Genomic DNA, 18,710 nt, shown 5'->3' with positions numbered 1-18,710 from the left:
ACGGGCAGCCTCCACCATCACCCCCCACCTCCCTTTAAGCTGCAAACAAGCGTAACGCTGGTTTGTTTTAAAAAATATGTCTTTAATGGGTGTGCTGAGGAGAGCAAGGGGAGGAGGGGGCTGTCCGAGATCTGGCGGGGCGGTTGTGGTGTGAGGAGGGGGGCGGTGGCGGTGGCCCCCTCACCTCAGTCTGTGGACTCCAGCACGGACTCGCTGAGGGCCAGGTCCCAGTAGTGCTCCGCGCCGTGCTTCTTAAAGTGCTCCCGTGCCATGTTCTCCGTGGGGCACTGCTTAAATTTCATTTCGCCAAAGCTGCGGTCCTTCGCTGTGCCCTGGGGAGGAGATAAGTGACGTTTTCCGACCCATCTCTGGGGGAAAGTCACAGGAAACACGGCTCCAAGCAACTCGGGGAACCCGGGAATAAACATTTTTTCAGACTGACGCGTGAGTAGGGGAAGCGCTGCAAGAGCGCTGTGCAGAGGAGATCCTCCTAGTTCGGCTACAGCTCAAGAAACGCTACGGGAAGAGTCAGAGCAGCAGGTTTCCGTCCGATCCAAAGCCTCAGAACATCGTTTCTGCCTCAGCTGTTGTCAGACGGGTCTCGCTCCCCTCCAGCCTAAGCCCCCCTGCCCCAGTATTGAACTGCGCCCACGACTCACCTCCCAAACCAGAGAGCATTTGTTTGTTTTCTTAACGGACTCCTCGTCAGACTCATCATCATCTGAAAAAAGAAAAAACCCAAACCAAATAAAGCTATGTTTAGTCCGGAAGGCAGAGGAAGAGCCACTTCACCACGCCTCTGCACCGAGTTCTACACTTACCCTCTCCCTTTGTGTTCGATGTTTGCTCGTCCCATTTTATTCGATGAAGCATAAGACGTTTGAATTTCTTCTGTGCTTTCGGGCCTGGGGAAGAATCGCGACTCAATGTTCACAAAAAGTCCTTTAACCTTCAGTTTTTAGGAGGTTCTAAAAAGCAGCAGAAGCCAAAAGATGCCCACAAACACTTCCCAGCGCACCCAGCCGCTCAGGCACGGCAAGTAAAGGGCGGCCAGACCGACACAGTGCTAACACCCTGGGGTGGCCAAGCCCTTCCCCGCATCCTTTGGCTCGGCACTCAGCTCTCAGCCACCTCGGGATTTCCTGCTGTCAAAGAGGCTCTTCAACACCTCACAAAATTACTTAGAACCGTGCAAACTGGGAGGAACCATGCCAGACCAAGAGCAGAGGCTCTCCTCGCTTTAAGCATCCACTCAGAGAGCATCAAGGATTCAAATCAAATGCTTTTCCCTTCAACATCCTATGTGCTGGGTTTTCTAACTGAATTACAGTGCACTCTGCAGTCAGCACTAACCCCATTAGAGCCGTACCTAAGGGATTTTCAAACAGCCTCCTTACTTCCTTGTCCTTCTGTGACTCTCAGTCAACAATTTTCACAGTAATTTTTGCTAGAGGCAAGCTTTTGAGCACTACGCTGTGACCGAAAGCCTGCCTCGCAAGTCCTCACCTCCTTCTACCACGACCACGTTGACATCTTTGTGTAAAACCACCACGCCTGTTAAGTACAGCTGGCCAGCGTTCGCCTCGATTTTGAATTTTTTTGCTGGATTGCTCAAGTTTCTGACCCTAAGGATAGGATAACAAAAAAAAAAAAAACCCCAAATGTTTGTGGAAAAACAGAACTATTACAACCGTAAGAACTTCAGACCTTATTTGTTATCAGACCGCCCAGAGAGGTGGTGTCCGTCCCTTCTGATTCTCATTTCATTTAGTTTTTGCAAGTTTCCCCATTTCTGGACATCAGTGTACCAGGTTAGCTCTGACAGTTGGGAAATGGCTCTTCTCATCCAAAACTTCAATCCCAGCTGAAATGCTTCAAACCCAATACGTGTTTTTAGTGCTCGGCTGTAGAGTTAAGGACAGAGTTAACGGATGTGTCTTGTGGGACAGTGTAATTGCTACAGGCCAGGATTCTTTAATGCTTGATGGAAACCTGAGGAGTGGGTGCACAGTCCTGCTACAAAGGCTGCTCCTCTCTATCAGCACGTTTCTATAGGGCATTTGTATTTAGAAAGAGACGTATGGCGAACCACCGCCAAGAGCCTCCAGCCCAGCCACTCACCTGTACACAGCTATGTGAACTCCCTGCGAAACGTCTTCTTTCAGCTTTTTAACCTTCTTCGCTTTTCGCTGTTCTGCTGTGAGCTTTCTCGCAGCGTTCGCTTCTTCATGAGCTCTGGATGCAAAGAGAGACGCAGCAATAAGCAAAATGCAGCCGACGGCATACCCGTTATGGCATCAAAACGGATCCTTCTCTTCCTAAGCACAGAGTATATTCCACAGATCCCAAAGCAGCTGCGACTCCTGCCCGGATTTCTGCCTGCGCCTGCCTGAATTAAAAGCACATGGGCTTTTTTAATCCAGTCACCAGTCCAATTCAGGCTCGGTCTCTTCCCTGAAAACATTAATTAGTAACAACTGCGATGGCGATCATCATCACAGTAAGAAACTCATTTAATACAGGGAACAAGGCCACTCTCCAGTGGCAAGAGCTGATCACCAAGACCCAGCTCCCCCCGGGCCTCGGGGAAGTCATTCAAGGCAGCTGAAATAGGCTACAAGAGCAACACGCAGAAAGTCACGCTCCTTCTGCTTTGCTGCATCAGTTCAGGGATTTCGTTCTGTACAAACAAATGCAGCACCAGCACTAAACCCACCTAAAAATGACCAAAAAAGAAGTAAAAATGGTACAACATGCCACCTACTTCTGTCTCTTCGCCATCTGCGCTCTAACGTGAGCTTCGACTTTTGTTGGGTCCTGAACAGCTTCTGTCCCCAGCACTCGCATCAAGTTTGAAATTCTTACTGCAAGGGAAACGGGAGAGGAGCTGTGAGAGGCTCCTGTCGGACACCGGCTTGCCGTAACGGTAAAGCACGGAAACGCCAAGCATGCTCACAAGCTCATAAACCGACTGCATGGGTAGCTATGGGATCATACCGATACATAGATCCGTGCAATCCCATAGAGGTTGTGCTGCCTGCAGCATTCCCAACCACGTCCACGCTTGGCCCCGGGCCACTGGTTTGACGGCTGAGGGCCCACGTTAGCCCAGAGCTCTGCTCACAGCTTGCCCGCCGTAGCCATCATTTACCTTTGGGCTCTGGCGGTGGCATCAGGCCCAGCCTGACTTTCTCTTGCAGCTCCTTCTGAGCTTCTCTCCGAGTCTGTCGCCGTAATTTCTTCTGCTCTTTCTTAGTTAAATAAACACCCAGGGTCACTGGTGTGTCACTGTCCACTGGGAAGAGAAACGAGGCAAGATAAACATAAATCTGCTTTTGAAGAAGCAAGAGAAAATACTCCCTGCAACCCTTACACCCGTACCACGCTCTGTTATAGCCACGCTTTATCGACAAACCCGACCTCTGCAGCGCTGCAGGCTGTTTGCACCAAACGCGGAACCAGGAAAAAGGGATTTGGATATTTTTTTATTTTACTGAAACGTAAAATGCTCTGTGGTTATTTTATGTCCTTTCCCCAGGGCAAGAAGGTCAAAACCAACCTGCCAGAGACAAGGAGCTCGTGTCTGCACCTACCCCAGCTAGGCCATTGATAGGCAAGCAAGCTACTGGTAACCGCTACAGGTTTTACAGCAAGTTTCCAAAAACAGGGCAGAGATTCCCTCACAATTTCAGCTATCTTTGCAGAGCTTTCAGACTTAGCTTCACACGATTTCTTCTCCTCACAGGGACAAAAGCCGCTGGGCTGCAGTGCTACAAGTCGGGGCTCGCACGCTGGTTCACCCCACCGAGCGCCAGCCGCTCGGAGTATTTTGTGTCTAGTTTAACAGCGAAGTCGACCAAAACTGGGGCAGTACCTGGTGGGTTGAGCTGCGCTGGGTGCTCCACGAGGTTTGTGATCCCGAAGTACTCGTCTCTCTTTGAAGACGTTCCACCTTTTCTAGAAAGGAGAGAGTTGGGCGTCATTGCAAACCTCCCAGCCTGAATTCCTGAGTTCCCGTAAACACAAGCCATGAAAAGAAAATGCTTCCCTTGGGCCAGCCGTGGCGGGTACGTGACAGGCACAAACCCCTACCCAAAGCACAGCTCAGAGCTTGACGCGCTGAAGGAGACACGCAGTGACGTAGTACTAATGCGTAGGAGTCTCCCCCAGTGGAATATCCGCCCACATTTCACGGTTAGGAGGCAGGCTTCCCACAACTCTGCCGTGAACGAGACCTTTTACGGAACACTCGCTCATGCTTAAAAAAACCCAGAACACACCACCAACTCCGGGCCAAAAAAATCCCTCTAACTCCACGGCAGTCACCTTCTCAGTCGCTGGGGGAATGCTGCCTCCAACAAGGGAGAAGGGCAGCTGCCTACCACCAGCCCCAAGAGAGACTTTGGGAGCAAACCTAGCGCCCACCTGGATCTCAGAGACGAGGGAGGTGGAATTCAAAAGCTCAAGCAGATACGGCTGGTCTGATTTACCCCAGTGCTCAACAGACTGCCACGTCATCCCCGAGAAGCTCCCCAAGTTTCCTCCTGCGGCAGAACGATCAAAACCTGGCAAGCATAGACTACTTACAAGTCAAGGCCGTTAGGGATGATGTAGGAGTCCCACCACTCTATTTCCGGGATCTCCCCCTCTTTCAGCTCCTTCTTTGGAGTAATGAGCGCCAACTTGGTGGAAGTGTGTATCCCTGTCTTCCTGGCAGCCTGCGAGATCTCTGCCTGCAGTTTTTCTAGTTGAGCCTGAGAACAAGGAGAGGAAAATGGCACATAAAGGTCATTCCAAAATAGCGCAACCTTCAGGAGAAGCACAATACGTATGCACCTGCCGATTTATTTTTTTTTTTTTTTTTTAAACCATCTGAAGCAGACCACAGAAGAAACCACACAGGACATGACGGCAGAGTGCTTTTGCAGAAGCTCACAAACCTGCCAAAAATCTGGTCTTATTACTGAGCCTTCTAGGAGCACGGAACAATCCCAAAGGAATGTCTCCCCAGGCATCATATCCCTGGACTTTTCTGCCTAATGAAGCCCCTCTCCCGCAAGAACTTGGGCATTTTACCAAGATGCCTTTAAATGTCCACCTCTAGGGTGACCACTTCTGGGGAAAGAACACTCAGCCACCAAACGATCTATTCTCTTTGGAAATTTTCAACCTTTTGTCAAAAAAAATAGATTTTGTCTTTCATCAAGTGAAGCTCCTGTAAGAAAACATTTTCCACACACACATTTTAATTTGGATGCCTGCCTTTCCAACGAGAACGGTGTTGACAGCAACGTTTCAGGTGACTACTGAAAAGCTTCTTACTCAAAGCCAACACAGCATCCCTTCACATCCCAGGAGAGGAGAATCAACTCCCATCCCGAACCGAACCCTCACTTCTGTGCTGTCAGTTAGCATGGCAAGACCTCAAATACCTTCGTTCGCAACCTCTGGGCAATTTTCTCAAATTTGCCTTTTTCATGGAACTTAAAGGTGCGTTTCTGACGCTGGGCTGGGGTTATGGAGACCCGGGGGTCAAAGTAAGTGTTCGACTCCATATCTTCCGAGGGCTTTTCTTTAAGCTGTTGTTTGAACTGCTCTCTCTTCACAGCTCTGATGTTTGCTTTTAGGGTTGGCATGCGGTGAGTCAACTCAATCTCTTTACCAGTCGCATCAACAGTTCGGCCTTGCTCATCCAAGATCAGTGGCGTAGGCTTTGTCTGATCCTTCAGCTCCACTTTCCTGGTGGCAAGACAAGATACATTGCATTAAAATGTGAGTACGGCATTAATTCAAAGGAAACGTGAGCCTTATTTCCGTGGTGAGCACCAAACGAGCCCACGACTTGTGAAAGGCCTCTTTGTAACGTTAAATCTCATCTATGCCGCCAGAAAGGATTCAAATCTCGCGTGCAGAAGTTGGGAGAGTCTTACCCAAGGAAGGAGCAACCTCCATTTCACCTCTTTAATATAAAATTTGTTCCTTCAGCAGCAGTTACGGCCACTACTAGGGAACCAACAGCGCTGGAGAAACCTTTGGTCACACCCTCCATCGGCATTCTGGCGTTACGCTCGTCAGGATTACACAGCAAACGGCAGGTACTCACGGTGGCGCGATCCCCATCGCGTGCAGGTTGGCCAGCCCCACCATGTTGGCGTTGCCGATGAGCCCTGGTTTCAAGGCCAGCTGAGCCTGGATTCGGGCCTGCAGCTCCGCAGCTTTCCTGGCCTTCTCAATGGCATCGTTCATGAACGTCGCTGCCTGGGAGGGCTGGATCGTGTTGCCAATGGGGAGACGTTCCGATTGGGATGAAGAAGAAATTTTTGGCTGTTGACAGAGAAGGAAGTTTTGTTACGTGCCTGTTCCAGCACACCTACGTCAACATGTCATAGCTGAAACGGGGACCATGGGCTTTGCCTGTTGCTTCCAGTAGGTACCTGTGGTGTTGGAGGACTGATGAAACTCAGCTGCTTTTTCCTCTCTTCAATCTGCCGGGTGGCTGCCTCCATCATCTGTTTGATCTGTGGAAAGAAAACTAGACAGTGAGCTCTTCTTCCCTTTAGCAGAAGGAGAGAAGGGGTCCTCAGCACCCTTTTACGACTGCAAATGCATGCAAGCCAGCTTAGTGAGAACAGAATTGTATCAAACTGCTCTAATCAACAACCTCCAGCTGCAGAGAAGGAATCTAAAAGCACAGCACTCTCTACCAAGACCATTTACGCCAGCTTATGCGCAGAGAACATCCACTTTCCTCACTTGAAGGCTTCACATTATCGTGAGCCTAATGCACAAGCGGCAGTGAGCCTTGTGAAGCGAACAAAGGCAACGACTGCAGCAAAAAAAGGACAGCCAAAAGCAACTTGCCATTTGCTTGCTCAGCTTGTGATATGAGTTAAGAAAAAGTAAACACTAAAACATATTGGGATTCAAGATCTCGAGCAGGGGCAGCTCTGTTCTGGGGCAGAGCTCACGTAACACAGCCTAGTTACTGACCTGTAGCTTGGTCAGCATCCCAGGGCTCTCCGATGGCGGGCCTGGAATGACCTCAGGCTCATCCTCAACCTCCTCAAATCGCGGTATGCGCCGCTTCTTGACGCCGGAAGATTCCTTGGATACCTCAGAGTCATCACCAAACACATCCTAACATAGAAGGAGAGAAGGAGAAAACCGTGGTTAAAACCAAAGAGTTCTCCTCACGGCCAGTGTTTTAAGATGAGAAACCACCACGCGACTCAGATCCGGCACTGTACGGTCAGCACTGCGCTGTGGTTCAGAGTTTCCAGGGCGGCACTCGCAGCCTGACCTACTGGTAATCCCGCATGAAGCCCGTGCCCCGGCCCCCCACCAGAGAAGCATCGATGATGATCCATCCAAGAGCGTGAAGGACAGGAGACATCACAGGGATGTGCCCATGTAAAAGCCACCATCGTTCTCTCAGGCGGTGAACGTTTTTTTGGCACTGAGGAGATTTAAGGTCTCGCTCAGCTACCCGGAGAGATGGAAAAAGCCTGCCCACCAGCTGACCTGACTGGGCTAAAATGGTTTCCGTGTCTTCTGCCAACTTCAGAGGGTTTGGTGAAGGAAGCTGCGCTGTCCCACCACGTCCTCCCCAAAAGGAGGATGCAGCCCCAGACCCAGCGCAGGTCGGGACACCTGCGACATTCCCTCACTCTCCGACCCAGCCGACTCCAGCTCGGATCCAAAGACGCTGCGCTCAAACTGAGCCACTACGGAGAAGCGCAGCTCGGAGAGCAGGCGGAGCAACGACCACGCTGATGGTCTCGCATGCAGCGTGAGGGTCACAAAACAAAAGGCGAGGTGTGCTTTAGAGGGAGCTCTGCACTCGGGGAGCTGGGAAAGCACGCCATTCAAGCACACCCCAGCTCGTGAGACTGCGGCCAGGCATTTCACCTAGTCAGTGCCTGGTTTGTGTATGGTAAACTGGATTTGTCCATGCGACTTGTGTTACTGCAGTGTGTGTGTCAAGGTGTTATTTGAAAAGAAAATATACACACCGGTTGTAAGCGTTAGTTGCAATCCCTTCTTCACTATAACGGTTCATATTCTACAAGGACACTTCCTCATCCAGACACAGGTACTTCTTGGAAAACCTACAAGTTCAAGAGAAAGGACTTGCCCATAGTATAAAGTGTGTAAACCATTACGTTTTAGTTCCTGAAACTTCCCAAGCAACGACCTACCCCACAAGAGTTAACCAAGGAGAGAGAAGGCAGGCCAGGCAGCGTGCTGAAGACAGCTAACATGACAGTAAGTAGCGTTCTGAATTAATCCACTGCTCGTTGCTACAAGATTGAAGTGTGCAAGTACAAATTCAACTCTAAAACCTGCACGGGGGCGGGGGGGAAGTCAGTCTGCAAGCATGACCATGATCTGACAACCTCACTAGACCATCTTGTGTCACACAGCAGGGTCAGGACAGATCTAGATCCTGATGGAGGACCTCCAAGAAAGGTAATTCCAGAGAGAGGGGTTGATGATTTGGCAGGCGGGACGCCTGTCCCCACGCCAGGAGCCAAGAGAAGAGGACAGATCTGCTCCGCCGCTTCCCAGCCCTGCTTTCAGGTTAGCTGTGAAGCCGAGAACACCGTTAACCACCTGCGGTCACGCAAGACACCCCAGCGGACGCTTCCCCAGAGAAGAATCACCTGCTCCACACTCAGCCCCATCCCTGCTGCGCTCTGCCAGCACGAGATCCCCTCTGCAACAGACTGCTGCTCCCTCCCTGTCCTGCAGCGTGCTGGCCACGGCCACGAAGATGATGAGAGGACAAGACAGCCCGAAGCTGGGCACAATCCGAATTCAACTTGCGAAGAAAGGCGGGATCCACGCACGTTAGCTGGGCCACGGGGCTGCAGGAGTCACCCTGCCAGGCTGCAGCCTGCAATCCTGCTACCACGAAGCACCAAGCAGCGATGGGATTGACGATGCCCCTATCTCTCCGCCATCTCCCCAAGAGGTCAAAAGCAAAAGGGTCGAGGGGAGCAGCTAGGATCCACCAGCCTAGCTGAAACCTCGCTTTCTAACGGCCTCGTGGCAACTTGGCACCGTTTCTTAACCGGTGAACGTACCCGGACCTGGAAGAGGCCCTTTCTGGCACCGGTTAAAGCCTCAGCCAGACAGTGGGAGAAAAAGCAAGTTTCTAACAGAAAACAGGGAGTGGAGGCAGCTGTCTCCCAACACACCTGAAGAGATCCAAATGCTGAACAGGATTATTTGAGCTCAGTGACGTTAAGTGCTGACTAAAACTGTCACAGAGAAACACAGATTGCCGTAAAATAGGAACCTCAGAAAAAGTGAAAGGAAACTTACTTTGTAAGCGGGGAGCAGCACGGAGAGTAGCCCCTTTTAAACTCGGTATGCGAGTGATGGAAAAAACGTAACTCCAGAAGATGGCGAATAAAGTCTTCAAGAGAAGAAAGGAGGTGAAAACAGGTTTGGATGCATGAGACTTCCACCATCCCAGACAAGCGATAGATGGGAGAAACACCAGAGAGCTATTAAGTCCCTGCTGGAATTAACCTTGTGCTACGACAGGCCTTGTTAAAAATCACCCTCTGTTGATTCCGGATGGAAAAAGAGAATGAAAACCCATCAGATCACCCGCCACAGAGCCCGACTCACTCGCTGACAGGGAGAGACAACTGGCAGAGCGAAATGCAGCGCATCTGGGCACGGAAGAGCAACAGGAAGTTACTGGGAGCACCTACCCCAGGCTCCCAGTGAAAACGCAGCACTGCCAATGCAACGGTAAAGAGTACGAAAGAAAACGGAGAGCTGGAGCCCTGTGACGTTACTCCGCTGCACGAGCTTGGCAGAGATTGTTAAAGAAATCAAAAGCCCAAGCTTCCACCTTGGCTGCCACCAAGGAGAGCATGGCACTACCTCATCCGAAGGTAAAGAGAACCGAAAGGTAAAGGCTCACACACTTCATCATGGAGAAGGGTCTTTTCTCTTGAACTTTAAGCATTACAAGATGTACCTCTCTGGAAGAGGAAAGTGTGGCAGAGTACCAGTGCTGCCTCCACAGCCACCAAACCACAGGAAAAAAAAAAAAAGAAGCAATCAATAATCAATAATCACCTTCAGCTCTCGCTTCCGGTTCCGGTCACTGTTGGATTTGGAGTGCCTAGAGCTTCGGCCTTCCTCCACCGCTTCAAAGAGCTTGTCCACAAATCGCAGGGTGGAATCGTCAAGAAAGGGCTTGAGGTGGTCTGCAAAAGAGAAGGAGTTGTGTAAATGGCAGAATTCACGGCTTGGGATGGGCGGGAGAACAGAGAACTCGCAGAGACTTCCGTGAAGCTGTAAAACACTTATTTAAAGGTGGATTCAAGCCCACCAACGCAGTGGGGGCGGCGACCTGGGCACCGGAGGCCCCTGGGATCTGCGGATCCTGCTGTCAGGAGCTTTAAACTCTGAAGGATTAAGGGAGTCCAGGCCTCAACTAGAAAAAAGTTAAGGCTCTAACGGTCAAAAAAAGCATCATGGGTTAAATTATTGTTTTCAATTCCTTTAGAAGAAGAGGCCTTAATTTAATGTTTACTTCCTTGGGTTTTGTAGCATATTCCAAGGCTTTTCACCATGTCTCACCTGTCTGCGTGGATTTGCACGTACTCACCTCTGCCTCATGGAGGCTGAGTCAGAATCATCCCCATGTACACTCGAGAGCTTCCAGGTTTGGGGGGGTTTGTTTCTTTTACAAAACTAGCTCAACACAAACCAGATTTCACACCTGCGAGGAAGGCATTCGTCCCCCAGCCACTGCCAGCCACCACCGGCAATGAAACCACAACCAGCCACGCAGCCCAGCACCACCAGCAGTAGGTCGGTCTTCCGGGAACGGAGGAAGCGAGTGCAAATCTGATTTGAGGCTATTTCAAGGCTATTTGAGGATTTGTGTGCACCTATTTTCTCTGTCAAGGGGCCTGACCACCTCTACGAACAGCTGCAGTGTCAGGGTTGGAGCCTGCGGGACATACCGGCTGCTTTCTTCTTGTCCATGCCCTTCCCGACGCAGTTCAGCGCTGCGGTCACCACGGTGGGCTCCGAGAACCCCAGGACTCGCTTCACCGTCTTCTCGATCCATGGTTTCAGCTCATCCAATTCCCTTTTGGAGAGCGACATCTTTGCCAGGAGCGGAACTGAATTGTTTTGCTTGTACCTGTGAAGAAGACAGATGGGAAAACCACAGACTAGTAAAATAAAGTATCGGATTATCATCGCTTCAGCGCCGCACTTTTCTCCTTCGTGAGAAAGCTTACAAGCAGTGAAAGCTCTTGCGGACGACTTTTGCTCCCTTATTTTTAAAACGCAACCTAAAATTAGATAAGCCACACGTGGAAGAAGGGCCTCAGCAGCGCGGAGCCCACGACCTGAGCAGACAAGACGCAGCACCAGGCCCTGCAAAGGAAAATGGTTGTGCTCGCAGATTACTCTGCAGGAGAGCCCTGAACCTCCTGCGACCTACCAGCCTTTCCCTCATGGAGAGGACGGAAGGACACACGGCGAGGACCGTACCGGGCCTTCCAGATCAGGCTCCGCTTCCACACATGGATCCCCCCCAAAACAGGACAGGAACGTTTGGTCCTGGGGCGTCCCTCGACGCCTCGGCTTCTCTCTGAATTTCTCTTACTCAGCCTCTTAATTAGTCTCTTTCCCGTGAGGTTCACAAACTACTTTGAACACGCTCCGCTTCACTGATACTTAAAAGTTCAGCCCGCGCCCGGCTGCCTCTGCATTCGCTGCTTAACCCAGCAGCTGCCTCTGGCAAACCCAAAATTACAGATTTTTCCAAGGCAAAAATTTCTCACCGTTAATCGTTAGCGGTTCTCACACCGTCAGTCACAGTCTGCAGATGCAATAACGTTTAATTACGCGCCCAGGCTCTAATCTGATTTGGAAACCAAGTCTCCTTTATCTGGAAACAGGAGAAAATCTTCTTAAGGAAATATGTTTGACCTCGGCATTTCTTCCCCACACGAAAAGGCCTGCAGAGCCTTGACGTTACTGTGGGTCTATTTTAACAAAAAAATGATCAAATACGGTTATTGTTCCTAAACTTGAGAATTAAGAGCCTGGGTGTTAGTTCTAACGAAGTACGTCTCAATTTGGGGTCCGTGAACAGCAGCCAAGAGAAGTAAATCTACAGGTTTAAAGCGCCGACGAGGGGGCCCACGCTTCCCCCGGAAGCTCACGCTCGTCCCTCTCCGCAGCCAAAAGCCTGAAAATCTCCGCGGCCTTCTACTTTTTACAGCAGGTTTCTCAGAGATATATTAAAAAGTAGCATCAAATACAGCCCAAACGAACATTATTCCAGAATCTCAGCTGTAAGTTCTGACTTTGCGGTACGTAATGCTTCGGGCAAAGCCGGAGATTCAAAACAAGCTGAAATAATTAACGATGGCACTGACACATCAATCGCTTCGTGCACGTCTACTATTAAACACAGAACTTATATAATTAGCGCTTCTTTTAAACTCTGTGTTAACCTTCAGCTTCTGCAATCTAACAAGGACCGACAGAGGAGCGCAACAGGTTTAACGGTGTTTCACTGGGAATATCGGGAGAGCAAACAGGCCGGTCAGCATCCGTAGGGAACGCCTCCGTCAGCACCCGCGCCCCGAGCACCCTCGGACCGCGGGGCCTCCTGGGCACGCGAGGGGTGTCCAGAGGGAACCGGGCGGGGAAATGACACCTGCGGGAGATCTGAAATATATATATAGGCACTAACCGTCTTCACCGCCTTCCTTCCTGGAACGGCGAGAGCCTGTAGCCGATGCTCCCGGGGCGCTGTCAGCCGGACAAGCGGCTTCCTTTTGGGGGAAAAAAAGAAGAGTTCAGCTTCGCCGCCTGAAAACTCGTCCGCCGGCGGTGAGAACTCCCGCTGAGGCTCCAGCCCCGAGGAGATGCCGGCGCCGCACGCCAAGGAGGCGGCTCCGCACGCCCGCTCGCCGCCGAACCGCTCCAACTCGCCGCTGGAGATCCCCGGCGGTCCCCGCGCAGCCCGGTCGCCCCCCGCACGGCCCCAGCTTCCCACCGCTACCGCAGGCGGCGGCTCCGTCCGGCCCGGCAGAGCCCGCGCTGCCCCCGCCGGCCGCCTCCCGCTTCCGGCCCCGGCGGACCCAGCGGCTCCGGAGCTGCCAGGCGGGCCGCGGCCCGGGACCCCTCGGTGCGGCCTCGCCGCGGGAGGCGGCCTCAGCGCCGAGGGAGAGCACGGCGAACGGCTCCGCGCTGGCTGCGGCCGGCGCCCGGCCCCGGCCCCGCCTCATGCGCGGCCTCCCCGGTGCCCCCATCCCCTCAGGCGCGTCCTCTCGCGACCGACGCCCCACCTTCCCTCACCGGAGCGGGCGAGGCGGGGCGCGGCCCCGGCAGGCCCCGGCCCGGTCGGCGGCGGCCCTGACGGCGACGGCACGTCGGGGCGGAAGCGGAAACGGCCGCGCGGCGCCTGCGCGCCCGCTCGCGCGGGGGATGCCGGGAAAGAGGAAGGCGGGGCGTGTGGAACCGTAGGGCGGGGCGCGCTCTCAGCACCGCCCACATCACGTGGCTGGAGAACACCACGCCCCCTCGCTTTAACCAGCGCGGGAACCGACGCCACGTGTCCGCGGGCCGCCAGGTCAACCCCCGCCTCATCACCCGGAATTCATTAAAGATCAATTAAAACGCCACCAAGGGGAGGGGCCTTTATTGGGTGGGGGGGGCACGGCTGCCCCCCTAGCAGCCCAGCCAGGGGTCTGCCCGGCTGCTCCGCGCCAGGAAGCTGATCTTCCGCCCCATCTCGGCGTTGTAGACCCGCCGGCACGCCTCGTAGGCCAGGCGCTGCCGCCGCCGGCACGGCTTCTCGTAGTACCGCCGCCGCCGCACCGCCTCCACCACGCCGTCGTACGAGAGGATCCTGGGGGCCGGGAGGGAAAGAGATGAGGTGAGACGTGTGGGGCCAGACCGAAGATTCCCCCACACACACCTCGGAGCAGGCTCCTGCCCGGCTGCAGCGGTGCCACCGCGCTCCCCCGAGGTCCCTCAGCCACCTCCGGCTCGTTTTCCTCATCAGCCGTCCCCCGCAGCATGCCGAGGATAACGAGGAGGGGCACGAGCCCCCTCGCAGCTTCGTTAAGCTGTGACAAACGAAGGCGGGCGCAGCAGGTCTCGGCACGGCGATGGGATCTCCTCCGCCCCTGCGAGGAGCCGCCACCGACCCTCCAAATCTCCGGCGACGCCGCTGCCCGCAGCCGTGCCCGCGCTCCTGTCTGGTTTTGTGCCGATTCGGGTTTTTTTTAATTTAATTAAATCCACGTAGAGGAGGCGTCGGGACAGAGAGGTGGCGGGAAACACCCCGCCCGGCCCCGCTGTCACCACCTGCGCTTTAGAGGCCTCAAGTGTAGAGGAAACCCCCAAAAACGTTCATTCTGAACCCAATTTGCGCGGTAAAACGGGCTGAGAAGCCCCCACGGACGCACCACCGGGGGCTTTAAGGAGGAGGACCCCCCGCTGAGAAGTAATTACACCGGTTTAATTACTGCCATCGTTATGTCCTTGGGAGCTTAACGCCCCCCCCCCCCCCCCCCCCCCCCCGCGAGCCCCAAAGCCGTCCCAGCGCGGTGGGTCCTTGCCCGGCCACCGGCTCTGGGCTGTGGGGCGGCCCCAGCGACCCCCCCCGGGCCCCCCCAACCCTCCCGGTTCCCCCCCCCCCGGGCCCCTCACCGGTTGAGAGCGCCGTAGGCCGCATCCACGTTGCCGTTCTGGACCATGACGGTGCGGCCCACGAAGCGGAGGTGGTTGGCCATAGCGGCCGCCGCTCTGCTGCGGGACGGCGGGGCGGAGCGGGGCGGTTGGTCGGGCCGGGGCGGCCCCGGGCCCCGCACTCCCGGTGGGGCCGGCTCTTCCCACCCACCCACCCGGGAACGCGGCGGAACCACCCCCCGCCCCACGGAGGGGCCTGGCACGGCCCTCCCCCGGTCACGGCCCTCCCCCGGTCACGGGCCCTCCCCCGGTCACGGCCGGACCCCCCGCCCCACCCCCCGGAAGGACCCGGTAAGGCCCGGTCCCCCCCGAAGGGACCCGGTAGCGCCCCCCCCGCCCCCGGAGGCCCCAGCAGAGCCGCCCCCCACCGCCCCGGTCCCGCACACGTCACGCTCTCGGCGGGACCCCCGGGAGGAGCCGCGGCCGCTCCACTCACCGCCCCAGCGCCCCGGAAGCGGAAGTCGCTCCCGGCACCGCGGGGGCGGGGCTTGAGGCGGGGAGGGTCAGGGGCGGGGGGCGGGGCTTAGGGCGCAGGGGGCGGGGCTTAGTGTGGCGGTCACGGGGCGGAGCTGGGATGTGGGGCAGGGGGCGGGGCCTGACCCGTGGGGCACGGGGGCAAGGGGCGGGGCTAAGATGTGGGGCACGGGGACAGGGGTCAGGGCTTAGGGTGCAGGTCACAAGGTCAGGGGTCAGGGCAGGATGTGGGGCAGGGGGCAGGGGGCGGGGCCTGGAGCAGGGACGGGATGGGGGCGGGGCATCGGGCCCCATGGAGCTGGGGGGGGGCAGGGGGAGTTGTTGGGCCTCTTGGGGGGCGCTGGGCCCCATAGGGCCGGGCTGGGGGGGGCGGGCCTGGCCCTGCCCCACAGCAGGGGGGACCGGAGGCTCCCTGGGGGTCCCACGGGGGGTGGGGGTGGCACCAGGCACAGCGCGGGGCGGCTCCGACACTCCCCCCGGGGGACGAGACCCCCCCGCGGCCCCCCCAGGGGACAGAGGACACCGGCACCGGGTGGCCCCGGCCGCTCCCGCGGCGTTTATTGCTTCCAGCAGGGCCGAGCCGTGGGGCAGCCCCACTTGGGGGGGGGGACACAGGACACGACCCCACCCCGGCCCCCCCGAACCGCCGCACGGGGGAAGGCACAGGCCCAGCGGGGGGGCCAGCCCCCCGCCCCCCCAGTGCGCCAAGGCACGACCCCCGCCCCGGGGAGGGGGCTCCGCTCTGGCCAAGGCACGTGCCCCCCCCCCCGGTTTTGGGGCTCCCTGGGGGGGTGTCGGAGCCCACACCCCCCCCCCAGGAGGGCCCCACCCGCCCGCAGGTCTCACTGTCCGCAATTTAAAAAAAAAAAAACATCAAAAAAGGCAAAACAGAAGAAAACCAGGAGAGACCCCCCCGGCTGGGGGGGGGTCACGCATCCGGCGCCGAGGGGGGCGCGGGGGTCCCGGCCTGGACGGGGCGGTGGCACCTGGGGTGTCCCCCCCGCCGCGATGTCCCCGCCGGGATGGAGGCGGGGGGGTCCCCGGGCAGGCGGCGGCAGCGGGGGGCCCCGGGGGGGCCGGCGGGGGGGCGGCGGCGGAGGAGGAGGAGGGCGGAGGTGGGGGCCGGATCCTGCACGGGTTTGGGGGCGACGTGGGGGAACCAGACCCGCAGCATCCCCTCCACCTGCAGCAGCGTCCCCAGGTAGCGGGCGCTGCGGGGGCAGAGAGCACCCGTCACCCCGTTGCTGGGGCGGGGGGGGGCACCCCGGAGGGGGGTGTCCCTTTGCCCCCACCCCAGAAGACTCTTGGGGGGGCACTCACCCCATTTCGGGTTTCTGCAGGACCCCGATGATCCGCTGGATCCGGTCCATGGCCACGCTCTGCTGGAAGCTGCTCAGCCCTGGGGAACCCCAAAACCTGTGAATCCCCCCGGGGGGGGGGCTGGGAGGGGGGGGAGGGTGGATATTGGGGGGGGGCACCCACCTCTGTCGTATCGCCCCCGCTTCAGCCCCTCCAGCAGCTCCGCCAGCGGCCGGATGAAGCCCCGCAGCTCCCGGCACTGTGAGGAAGAGGAGGAGGATGGCGGCCGGATCCGGCCCGGGGAGGGGGTGTCCCGTGCCCCCCCCAACCCTGCTTATCCCCCCCTCACCCCCCCCGCCTGTTTCAAGTGGGGAAACTGAGGCACATCCAGGCGGAGACACATTTTTAGGGGACCAAGCGCCGCTCCACCCCCCAGGTTTGGGGGTGCTCCTCCGTTTCGCTGCCAAAAACTCACTTTTTGGGCGAAGAGTCGGTCGCCGTCACTGGGGGGGGTGTCCCCCCCCTCTCCCTTCCGGGGCCGCTTCCCCCCGCGGGGCGACGGGGGCAATTCGGGGGGCGCTCGGTCCGGCCCCCCCGTCCGCTTGCGGCTCCGCGGGGGGGAGTCCGGGGGGGGGGCCGCCCGCCTCGGCCTCGCTGTCGGAGGGGGCCCCGGGGCTGGAGGTGGGGGAGCCGCAGGAGCAGGCGCGGGTGGGGGGCTCCATGGCGGGGGGGGCCCCCCCGGAGGAGCCCTTCTCTGGGTTCAGCTCCTGCGGTGCCGCCCGGCCGAGGCCGCCTGGGGGGGAAGGAGGAAAAAAAGAGGGAAAAAGTGGGGAAATTGGGTAAAAATGGGAAATAGAGCAACTGCTGCGTTCCCCCGTGGGGGTGTCCGCCCCCCCCCCGCCTCGGGGGGGCCTCCCGGGACCGGGGCGGTGGGTTCGGCACCTCGAGCACAGGGTGGGGGGGTGCAGGAACCCACCCGGACCCTTCACTCAGGACCAGGACCCCCCACCCAGGATGGGGACCCCCCCGCTGCCCCCACCCGGCCCCGGGGCTCCCCCACCCCCAGAACCGGGACCCCCCACCCACCACCGGGACCCCCCGCCCCCAGCACTGGGAGCCCCCGGACCCCCCACCCGAGACCGGGACCCCCCACCCAGGGTGGAGACACCCCACCCCCAGCCCCGGGACCCCCCCCCCGCCACCGGGACCCCCCCAACCGGCCTCGGGCCCCCCATACCCAGAGCCGGGGCCCCCCCCAACTAGTCCAGCGCCGCCGCCCCCCCCCCCCCGGCCCCGGGACCCCCCTCACCCTCCCGGGGACCCTCCCGGGGACCCTCCCGGCACCGGCCCCCCCCGGCCCCGGGTCCCACCTGCTCCCGGCTGCAGCAGCGGCGGTGCCGGTGTCCCCGTCCCGCTGCCGGTGCCGGTATCGCTGTACCCGGTGCCGGTATCGCTGTCCCCGTCCCGGCGCCGGCGCCGGTTCCGCCCCGGCTGCGGCGGCCCCACGCGGACACGTGCGCGGCCGCACGTGCCTCCCGCTGGGCCCCGCCCTCCCGCGCGCCCATTGGCCGCCGCGCCCCGGCAGCGGGCGGAGTCTCCGCGCCTCGCCCCGCCCCCTCGCCCCCGTTGGCCCGCGCCGCCGCCGGCGCTGCCCAATGCGGAGGCCGCCCTGAGCTGATTGGCCGGGAGGGTGGGGCCGCGGCCACGCCCCTCCATGTGGCGACACGGGGGACGCGGCGCGGGGCAGCGCCCCCTGGCGGGCGGGGGGGGGGCCGGGGGCCGCGGTGGGTCACGGGGCTCCGCGCGGGGGGGTGGGGGGGGCCCGGGCCACGCCCCCGCCGCGCGACGGGGGCCCGCGCAGCGCCCCCCCACCGCCCCCGGCGGCCCCGCCCCGCCGCTCCACCAACCGCCAATGGGCGGCGGCCTCGCCCGCGCGTCACGGCCGGCGCGGCCAATGGGGGGGGGGCGGCCTCGCCTCGGCGCCGTTACATAATAAGGGAGGGCAGGCGCGTGGGCCCCCACGTGGGGGCGGGGCACGCGCCTGGGTGACGTCAGCGTGCGCAGGGGAGCGCCCGAGGGGCGGGGTGTCCCGGGCGCGCGCCTGGCCGCGGCCCCGCCCCCGCGCCGGCAGCCGCGTGGTGGTGGGGGGGACAAAGGGGGCGGGGCTGGCGGGAGGGGGCGGAGCC

The 18,710-nt window shown here is 58.6% G+C and overlaps 2 protein-coding genes across 4 annotated transcripts; both read right to left on the bottom strand.

Annotated features, from left to right (window-relative positions):
- Positions 1–130: 130 nt before the first annotated feature.
- PRPF3 (pre-mRNA processing factor 3) lies at positions 131–12,807 on the bottom strand. Of its 2 annotated transcripts, none has more exons than XM_059832230.1 (16): positions 12,746–12,807; positions 10,995–11,176; positions 10,099–10,229; positions 6,991–7,137; positions 6,435–6,518; positions 6,104–6,324; positions 5,433–5,739; positions 4,588–4,754; positions 3,875–3,957; positions 3,152–3,295; positions 2,765–2,864; positions 2,122–2,235; positions 1,507–1,625; positions 822–905; positions 660–721; positions 131–332 (listed from the first exon to the last, which is right to left on the bottom strand). In XM_059832230.1, the coding sequence occupies exons 2-16, from the start codon at positions 11,137–11,139 to the stop codon at positions 186–188; spliced, it is 2,055 nt and encodes a 684-aa protein (XP_059688213.1). In that variant the 5' UTR covers positions 11,140–11,176; positions 12,746–12,807; the 3' UTR covers positions 131–185. The 2 variants fall into 2 exon arrangements, with proteins under 2 accessions (XP_059688213.1, XP_059688214.1); XM_059832231.1 differs by lacking the exon at positions 12,746–12,807 and adding an exon at positions 11,826–11,848.
- An 872-nt stretch (positions 12,808–13,679) lies between these two features.
- On the bottom strand, positions 13,680–17,022 carry MRPS21 (mitochondrial ribosomal protein S21). 2 transcript variants are annotated; one of them, XM_059832393.1, is made up of 5 exons: positions 17,000–17,022; positions 16,708–16,783; positions 16,546–16,624; positions 14,713–14,811; positions 13,680–13,906 (listed from the first exon to the last, which is right to left on the bottom strand). In XM_059832393.1, exons 3-5 carry the CDS (start codon positions 16,593–16,595, stop codon positions 13,726–13,728), a joined length of 330 nt encoding a protein of 109 aa, XP_059688376.1. In that variant the 5' UTR covers positions 16,596–16,624; positions 16,708–16,783; positions 17,000–17,022; the 3' UTR covers positions 13,680–13,725. The 2 variants fall into 2 exon arrangements, with proteins under 2 accessions (XP_059688376.1, XP_059688377.1); XM_059832394.1 differs by lacking the exons at positions 16,546–16,624; positions 16,708–16,783; positions 17,000–17,022 and adding an exon at positions 15,136–15,165.
- Between the last annotated feature and the right edge of the window lie 1,688 nt (positions 17,023–18,710).

The sequence above is a fragment of the Gavia stellata genome, chromosome 33 (genome assembly GCF_030936135.1).
Source record: "Gavia stellata isolate bGavSte3 chromosome 33, bGavSte3.hap2, whole genome shotgun sequence".
Lineage (NCBI taxonomy): Eukaryota > Metazoa > Chordata > Aves > Gaviiformes > Gaviidae > Gavia > Gavia stellata.
This window is presented reverse-complemented; position numbering and strand designations above follow the sequence as displayed.